The sequence below is a fragment of the Diorhabda carinulata genome, chromosome X (genome assembly GCF_026250575.1).
Source record: "Diorhabda carinulata isolate Delta chromosome X, icDioCari1.1, whole genome shotgun sequence".
NCBI lineage: Eukaryota > Metazoa > Arthropoda > Insecta > Coleoptera > Chrysomelidae > Diorhabda > Diorhabda carinulata.
Window position 1 is genome coordinate 55,924,368 of NC_079472.1, and position 9,971 is coordinate 55,934,338.

The window sequence follows — 9,971 nt, forward strand, 5'->3', positions numbered from 1 at the left end:
GGAAATAAACTATAAAATCATTAGTTGAATTTATACAACTAAGATAATGATTAGGGGTTGTTGTAATAAAAAATAAGTATGGAACTAAATTAATATTTTTTCCAAGAAACATTGATAATATAGTCGATAAAATATTCCAAGCTACTCTCGGGTATAATAACATCTGCTTCAGGAGTGCTGGTTACAACTATAACAGCCAGTATTACATCATCGGGACGGATACCGCGTAGGTGTTTTTTGAATTCCAAAATTGGTAATCCGCATCGTCTGTGATCCAAGTTAAACGCCAAAGCTATTTGTAAAAAGTGCTTTTTTACTTTTGTGAATCTTCTCACCTGCAACGAATGACACAAATTAGGAATTATCCTGACATATCTTTTCATTATTATATGATATATAAGCTAGAATTTTATTAATATAGTTCTAAAAATGGTTGGTAAGTTTAAAAGACATACTATTGCAAGGAGACAAGAGTTATCCATTGACTGGTTTAGTTGTTATTGCATCTCATCAGAATGGTCCAGCAACTCTCATTAGTTGACGAAAACACCCGCCAACGCTAGTGGCGAACCATCAGTCAGGTATTTCAAAATATATTCGTTAATAATCATTTTAAGAAAGAAACTAGCCATAGAAACCAGAGCCGATACAAAGAAAACAAAACAAACACTAAGAACAACTGAGATGCATAATAGGAAAGACTAGACGAGACCATGTAAGAAACGAAGATATCCGGCAACAATGTAATATTCAGGATATAGTAAGATGGGGACGAGAGAAAAGAAGAAATTGGAATCAACATGTAACGAGAATGAAGGAGCACAGACTAGCAAAGATCATAAGAGATGGAAAACCCGAAGAGAAAAGATCAAGAGGAAGACCACAAAAATGTTGGCAAGATATCTGGTCATCAGAATCACAAATAAGATTTAACATCACCCAGAAAACATATGTCATTTGACTTAACGCAGGAATAAGAAGAAGAAGAAGAAGAAGAAGAAGAAGAAGAATCTCTTTAATAAATAAAGGTTGTTCAATTGTTTACCAGTTGAGTGAAAACTTTAATTTACCATATGAGTTTTCAATTTCCTCAATACTTATACTCAAATTAATCTTATGATAATTTGGTGTTTCAATTGTTTTGACTTATAAGTGCTTGGAAAGGTGACTGTATCGTTCAGAATATAGATTAAGACACATTAATGAAGCTCCGAGTGCAAATTTAATTAAAATATGGGTTAAGAGTTTTGAAGAGAACCGTTCTACGTTTAAACCACCAGCAAAAGATCGTCTAAGACCACAGACAATATTGATAGGGTGAAGGAATCAGAGAAAATCCGCATGTGTATACTCTGAAGTGAACGGCGGCTTTAAACTTATCGCGACGAAGTTTACAGCCAATTTTGAAGTTGGATCTTAAACTGCATCCTTATAAGCTCCAGATAACACAGGAATTAAAAGATACCGAGTTTGAAGCAACACCGTGTCTCAAATAAAGTAATTATCGGCCTTTTTTTCTCTGAAGATTCACGAGGACGAAACATCACACCGACCGCTATGTTGCGATGTTGGATGGATATTTAACTACAGAACTTGCGAGATCAAGAATAATGAATACGAGAACTTGGTTCCAACAAGACTGAGCGAGCTGTCACACACCAAATGACTTTATGGCGGCTGAGAGACAGATCCTGCAAGACTAATTTCCAAAAGAGATGATATCCATTGACCCTCACGTAGCCCTGACTTGACGCCACTTGATTTTTTTGTGGGGACACCTTAAACATAAAGTCTACATGAACAATCCGAGGGAAATCAGTCAGCTAAACGAAAATATGCGCCAAAAAATGGCAGCAATCACCTCAAATTTGTTGTTTGTCTTCGAGAGGACCGTCATCTAGATGATGTTATTTTTAAAAAATAAACTTCATTTATTCACCTAATCATTATATCTTTTATTTCAACAATACCTAATGTATTTATTTTTTTAGCATATACTTAATAAATGCACGTTCTATTGCGCCCCCCTGTACTTCGAATCAAAATAAGTATATATATTAAGGATTTTTGAAGTAATATCTCATTTTTACCGACGAGTATTTTATTCATAAACAAAAAAAACTCAATTATAGTTTAAGATATGATTTTTAAAACTTACCCTGTAAAACTTGTTGGAATCGGCTAAAGTAATCATCAATTGTTCTCTGACTAACATTTGTCCAAGTTCATAAATATTCTGAATTCTGAAAATACTTTCAAATGCCCTAAAATGTGTAGCTTGGTAAACATCAGAAGCAATTTTCTGATATTCGGGTCCGCTATTAATCGGAATTACATTAGAAATGTTGGTGTATTTTTTATTCCAATATGAAGGAGCATATCTCAAAATAACAGATTCCATTTTCAAGTAACGAATAATTCGAGCTCAGATACCACGATAAAAATATTTTAAATAATATATTCACTGATAGCGATAACCCAAAATACGACTTTATCACGTTAAATGACACACTATAAACAGTAAGATGTTGAATGATAAAGTACGAATCAAATAAGAAAAGCACAGGCACGGCATAACTGAAAAAGAACGTGAGAATATTCTCAACAATTACAACATTTATGTTCACTGCATTTTTACTACACTGGCGTGCTTACAAGTTTACAAGTTTTCCGTATTCTTATTGTGTAAAACATGTTTTTGCATGGTTAAATTAGAAGTTGAACAGAACCGGTCTCGTTTTGTTGCCCGATTTCACTCCTGAAGTCGGAAAGGGGTAAATACCCAAGCAGCACAGTGTCGTTACTATGACGTCAATTATAGGCCATTGGCGACCAATGGGGACGTCTAAAAAGACGTCTAAAATGACGTGATTATGACGGGTTAATGTCACATCCTACAGACGTCAACTAATGACGTACCTAGTCCGGCTGGTGAGACGTCAAAATGACGTACTTACTTTTGACAAATGACGTATAAGTAGGATCAAAAATATAAAAAAATGCGTTCAAATTAATACCAGTTTATTACAAAATCTTAAAAAACTACATACTATTACACTTATAGAACATAAAAGTTGAAATAAGGAATTACTAATGATGCAATAATGAAAATGACAACCATTCCTACTTGAAAGGAAAAACAATACATTTCGAAAAAACTTTGTGGCAGTGCAATAACTCGATATACTCTGATAAATTTTGGATAAATTCTTTTGAGTCGACAGGGTATTTGTAAAATGAACGGTAATCCTGAAACCTCCTACCTAATATAAAAACTGCTCCATTATTATCCACTACATTTTCTATTTTGAAAACCAGTCCTTCTAAGGTAAGACAAAAACAATTTGCTTCTGAATATGATGCAATAGAAAAAATAAAATCTTTATAATGAAGCTTTTTATACTGCTTGCAAGAGAAATTTGGCGTTGGTCCTAAGAAATGGGACAATTCACATTTACAGAAGTGTTCATCATCAGGTGAAGTAGAGTCATGTTTTTCGTACACTGTCATTTCAATTTCTTTTAAGCGTCTATTAATCTGTTGTAACGGTTTATTCGGAGACTGAACTAACGATTTTAAATGGTGGAGATAATGCAAGAGATGAGTAACTACTGTACGTCGAACGTACCTTGAAGCTGCCCAGTTTGACAATTTCGAATGCAAATCGCTAGGCGGCGGTTCATTAGAAAATAAATCGTTAGGGGGCACGTTACTGGAATAGGAAGTCAAATGGTTGTATAACGTCGCATCATTGAAGAGCAAATTTTCATTAGGCGAGTTTACATTAAAATCTAAATCTCTTGAGGAACAGGTGTCATTTTCACTTTCACACATTGAACCAGCAAAAAAAAACGGAATTTGATGATTCATTGGAATCATTATTAACTATTAAAGATGTATTATAACAATTCTGACTCACAGGTGCTAAATTTGCTTCTGCCACCCTTCTGTAGAGTTGTCTTTGACTAACAACACTTTTTTTCTTACGGGTTGCCATGCTGCTGCTTTTTCAATTTCTCTGGTGCATGTTTCAACCACACCTTGATGGTATCTTCTATTTCTTTCTGACTGACTAGAGGTTAGCTTTTTCTTACAGCACCTAAAAATGTTGTTTCAGATTAATAATAAGTATGCACCTACAAGTGAAAACACTTACCAATAATCACATCCTTTACGTTTAAGTTTTTAAAAGCCTTTTTCTCACCTCGTTTGCCACAAAAATTCCAATTAGTTGCAAGAGAATAAATGAACAAAAAATTTAAAATGCGGTTTGTATGTCCAGTAAAATCTCTCCCTCCAAAAGTCGATAGATATGCCGACTGGAATCACATAATTTAAATTGTAAAATACATATTAAGTGGTACAGAACACCCACCAAACCGCCAAACAACTTTTTGCTGCCGTCCGCCATTACGCGCACACGCGTTCACACCAGCAGTCCAGCACGCATGCGCCTGCACGTCTCGTATCGTATCGTGGCATTTCGATTAAAATCGCGCCAAAATTAAATCTTGGTCGACAGCCTCGACAGGAATCGATGCTAAAAATAATTGTTTCCTACTAATAAAATAGTTAAATAATTGTTAATTACAACATTCTCACTTCATCTTTAAATTCAAATTGCATTTCCACTTAAAACGTCAGTTTATTATTTTCATTGCTAATTAATGAATTTATATTTATATCCAAATTTTAGGTAAACAACAATTTAAAATGTACAATTTTTTATAAAGCACGTATAGGGCTTAGTTTTTGTAATAAACTTTCGTTCTAATTTTTTTTATAGTTGATTAAAAAGCACTTAAAACGACCGAAAACAAACGTACGAAAGACGTCTCTAGACGACGTCAAAATGACATCTGAAATGTCACGTCATATGGACGTCGCTTATTGGTCTACGACGTCGCCGACTAATAATGTCCAATAATTGACGTCATTATAACGACACTGTGCTGCTTGGGTATATATATATATATATATATATATATATATATATATATATATATATATATATATATATATATATATATATATATATATATACAGGGTGATTAATTAAGAATGTCCAATCTCTGAACTGTAGATTCTAGACCTCAAAATATGATGATTATGCTTATGCAAATATTGCTAGTTTCCGAGATTTAAAGTTTAAATTTAAATTTTGATTTTCGCAATAATTTTTTGTTTTCACAATTTCTCTTTGAAAATTGGCAATTTTACGTTTTTTGGCATGAGGAATCATAATTTGCACTCTAATTTAACATTGCTAATAGAGGGCGCTAGTTACACTTGTTTGTGTTAATTAAATCAAAGTAAACTTTTTTTTGGGCTGAACATACAACTAAATAAATAAAAAAATATTAAAAAGCGTTAAATTCTACAAAAAAAATAAAAAACTTCAAAGCAAATGCTCAAAATGCCCACCATTTACTTCAATACACTTTATGATCCGCTTTCGTAAAGATCTCTTAATATCAAAATCACATTCGTGAATTAAGCCGCGGTTTAATTTTTCGTTTTCATTTCAAGAAGGCTTGTCGCTATTAGACAGTTTGTGTAGAAGCAAAAATTGGATAATAATAAGAATAAGTAATGCATTAGTATACCATTTATGAACAATTTAGTAATTAACAAGTGTAATAGTTATTTATCATAACGATTTTTCCAATAATGAGATGCGCGATATGATTTGTGTGTTTGCTCAGTCAAATTACAGTGGTCCAGCTGCGGCTCGAAGATATTCACAATTATACCCAAATCGAAGGCAACACAATTACAAACTGTACCGAAATCTTTACAACCGCTTAGGTGAAACGGGGACTTTACGCTCTAAAACTGAGCACGGTGCTACAAAAAAAATCACTGCCGATGAAGAAGATGAAATTTTAATTTGTGTTACGGAGAGTGCAGATATCAGTACTCGCCGATTAATTCTGCAAACAGGTATAAGCCAATCATCTATTTTTAGAATACTGAAGAGGAAAATATTGCATCCATATCATTACACTCCTGTTCAGAATTTATTACCTCAAGATTTACCTAAGCGCCTATAATTTGCCCATTTTTTGGCAAGATAAACAAAATGTTAACCCAGATTTTCTGGATACAATTCTTTTTACTGATGAGGCAACATTTACCAGACCAGGAATATTTAATTATAAAAATAATCATTTCTGGGATTCTGAAAATCCACATGCTATGAGGGAAACACATTTTCACTACGTGTTTTAGGTTAACATTTGGTGTGGTGTAATATGTGGGTATTTAATAGGTCCTTTTGAACTGCCAACCAATTTAAATGGACCTCTTTATTTAGATTTTCTTCAAGAACATTTACACGAATTACTAGAGGATATACCTCTCGCTTTAAGACAAAATATGTGATTTTCGCATGACGAAGCACCACCACATTATTCTTTACATGTTCGTCAATACTTAAACGAACAGTTTCCGCATCGATGGATTGGTCGTGGAAGTGAGTTTGCTTGGCCACCAAGAGGCCCTGATTTGAATCCTTTGGATTTTACAATTTGGTCGCAAATGAAGGCATTAGTTTACAAAGAAAAAATTACTTCTCTTTCACAACTGCGACGGAAAATGGAAGAAGCAGCCGCGGATGTAATTAAAAATAATAGACAAGGATCTTTACGAAAGCGGATCATGAAGTGTATTGAAGTAAATGGTGGGCATTTTGAGCATTTGCTTTGAAGTTTTTCATTTTTGTTTACAAATTTGTTATTGTTACATATTTAAGGAATAATAAAATTTTTTTATGAAAAAATTAAAATTTATTGAACTTTTTAGAAGCAAATAACTCGATAACCGATTGAGTTACACGAATCAAAGAAACGTAACTTTTTTTGTAGAATTTAACGCTTTTTAATATTTTTTTATTTATTTAGTTGTATGTTCAGCCCAAAAAAAAGTTTACTTTGATTTAATTAACACAAACAAGTGTAACTAGCGCCCTCTATTAGCAATGTTGAATTAGAGGGCAAATTATGATTCCTCATGCCAAAAAACGTAAAATTGCCAATTTTCAAAGAGAAATTGTGAAAACATAAAAAATTATTGCGAAAATCAAAATTTAAATTTAAACTTTAAATCTCGGAAACTAGCAATATTTGCATAAGCATAATCATCATATTTTGAGGTCTAGAATCTACAGTTCAGAGATTGGACATTCTTAATTAATCACCCTGTATATATATATTCCAGGTAGCTTACTCGTCCTGTTATTTGGTTTAAATTATTAGTGCTATTTATAATTGTTTAAGAGTTTGTTTGTGTTTTGTGTCGTGCTAATATAAGCAACCATTTGTTAAAAAAAAGTTTTAGGATGCTTATATAATATTATATAATATCTTTTAGTTTTAATTAAATAATGTCGCTAAAAAAAGTCGGAAAACAAGATGTTGTTGTACATAACCAGGGACGAAAAATTGTACATAACGTTAGTAACTTTATAAAAAAAGCAGAGGGACGAATTGCCATTAATTTAAAAAATTACAGGTAAACGCATAGATTTTTTACATAATAAGACCTTTTTGTATAGAGTAATAAAATGTGAGGTTGAAACCCTAAAATTTATTACCTATTTTCCTTTTTACTTGCTTCCTAAAAAAACAGGGCACTTTGCCATTACTACTTGGCCAAGTGACTAAAACTGGTTTTAGTATATTTTGCGCTTTTTTATAGCAAAGCTGATCAAGAGGTATTTGAAGTTTTATATTAGCAAATTTTACACTTTACGTTACTTTTGTTCAAAAACATGAAATAATATTGCAGAGAAAGGACATTAGCTGTTAAAGGTGTGTCCCTTATCAAAAAATTAGTAAGGAAGCTCAAAAATTTGAGTGGAGTGGGCCAAGTACGTCATTTAAATTGCCGAAGAAGACTCGTGGGGCTAAGAAAAAAATCTTGATCTCATTTTTCCTGATAAAATTAAGACAATTCGAGAAATTTTTACCCATGAATTCTATTTGCTAGAGAAGAAACTTCTCATATTAAAATGTAAGAAATTCTTATTAATAATGTAGTAAATAATAAAATGTAAACTCAAATATGTAATTTTAGATGTTTTGCAGAAAATTAATGACCGCCAAATATTATCAGAGCCAATAATTAATTGTTCAAGTACCAAGTTGACAGTGTCATATACCCTTTAGTTATTTTATAATATATGTACTTTACTTTATAGGAGGCAGTCAATGCGAGATAGAAGAAAAGTTTTGTTTGATTCTCACCATATTCTCATAGAAAGTATAAGGTTTCTTATAAAAATTATTAGAATATTCGTAATGAGGGTCGAAACATAATTTAAACGGACGAATTATACACATACAGCAGTCATGTTAAACAAAAGGACTGGTATGACGAAACACTGAAAGGTATAAGGTATATTTTTGATCAACTGATTTCAAATTATTTCTGACTCTTTAAAGTGTTCCAAAAATAATTTTTTATTTATTCAAAAAAAATTTTTTTATTCCACTATATTCCATTGATGGATGAAGGTTTCATTTTATTTAAGGAATAAAACAATTGGAGCTTAAAAGTTAAAAGAAGTTTGAAAGGTTGGGTGCATGGAGCATTACTAACCATTAGTCTCATCTACGTTTCTATTGGTATTTCTGTTGAAGTTCACTAAAAAAATAAATGTATCCAACCCCTACACTTCAAAAGTAATCACAGTAAATACCCTTCAATAATAAATTCAGAATAATTAATTAGATTAACGGCTGGTATATATAGAACTTTACAGGGTGTTCGGTGATTCGTTTCTGAGTTGGATACTTATTTGAGTATATTTTCTAATTTATACATTCGAACATTATGAATTTTTGATGGGTGACTATGTATATCGATGTAGTGTGTTTGATGGAATAATTAATTCTACACTACTATCTGAAGGCCAGATGGTTAACAATTTGCAACTTTTACAGGGATAACCTGTACAATCTGCTGCTGCTACTTTAGAGCTGCTTTAGATTTCTGCTCATTTCTCGTTTGGTGTTTCGGTCCCACTTATTGCTACTGATTAGTATTCATTTTTCAGGGGCGGTTTTCTTTGTTCTGAGTTCTGTTATTTCTGCCAGACTCTTCGGTACTATCTGGAAGCCAGTCTTTGTACATTCGAGAAATTGTTCCTGATGGTATTTAGACTATTTCTAGTTCCCTAAACCACTGCTCCCTATGTCATTATTGGTCTCACAAATGCCTTGCACATCCACAGTAGAATCGTTGAGTTACAACTCTAATTTCTCCGTGTAAAGTTTCTGTACACCATCAAGTCTTTTTTATCTAGCACTCTTTAGTTAATATTTGTGCGAAATATAGAGGATGGTACGTTTTCTAGTTGTTACTCTGTCGCCGATATTTCCTATGTGAAAGTTACAAAATATATTATGTATTCATATATTGATTGTGAGAACGATTTGAATCTAAATTAGTAATAATTAAAGATGTTATTTATGAATAAACTTTTTAAGATATAAACAAATTTTTTATTCACCTAACCTCAATCTTCAAGATAGTCTTATAAGATTTTTCAGGGATGTTCAGGAATAATTTTTGTAATCTAACAAAAAATACTTTCTACGGCAGTAAAATGAGGTTAAATATGGTTAACTTCTTCCAAAAATATTACAATTCTTCGTGAAAAATCAGCCTTAAAAATCAGTAGCAACACGTTTTGAAGCGAAATATCCCACAAAAATTGGAGATCATCTACTTACCTGAAAAATACTTCACCTTTTCTCATGCGAGTTTAAGTTTGCAGAATGCTACGCACAAGAATGTTGAGAAGAAGTTTTTTATGTATACTTTTCCGCACCACCTACGAGGTAGTATACTCGGTGCGTTTCTTTAACGTAGTTTCCCTTGCAGGCCTATTCCACGAGCTACTAGATACCCTGTTCATTAGTAAATAATGAATTAACTTTCATAACATCGGAAGCGAATTTTATTTT

At 32.4% G+C, this 9,971-nt stretch overlaps 1 protein-coding gene and 1 long non-coding RNA gene across 2 annotated transcripts; both read right to left on the bottom strand.

The window, feature by feature from the left end:
- Positions 1-79: 79 nt before the first annotated feature.
- LOC130901890 (uncharacterized) lies at positions 80-2,567 on the bottom strand. The gene is made up of 2 exons (XM_057813551.1): positions 2,159-2,567; positions 80-335 (listed from the first exon to the last, which is right to left on the bottom strand). Exons 1-2 carry the CDS (start codon positions 2,399-2,401, stop codon positions 90-92), a joined length of 489 nt encoding a protein of 162 aa, XP_057669534.1. The 5' UTR covers positions 2,402-2,567; the 3' UTR covers positions 80-89.
- Positions 2,568-3,004: 437 nt separating this feature from the next.
- LOC130901891 (uncharacterized) lies at positions 3,005-4,957 on the bottom strand. Its single transcript, XR_009060335.1, has 2 exons — positions 4,157-4,957; positions 3,005-4,099 (listed from the first exon to the last, which is right to left on the bottom strand). It is a non-coding gene; the product is annotated as an uncharacterized LOC130901891 (long non-coding RNA).
- Positions 4,958-9,971: the final 5,014 nt, after the last annotated feature.

Bases quoted from the DNA above. Each gene is read 5' to 3' on its own strand.
- LOC130901890 (XM_057813551.1), bottom strand. From the start codon at position 2,401: ATGGAATCTGTTATTTTGAGATATGCTCCTTCATATTGGAATAAAAAA. The intron at 336-2,158 runs GTAAGTTTTAAA...CATTCGTTGCAG, and splicing joins ATTCCAACAAGTTTTACAGG to GTGAGAAGATTCACAAAAGT.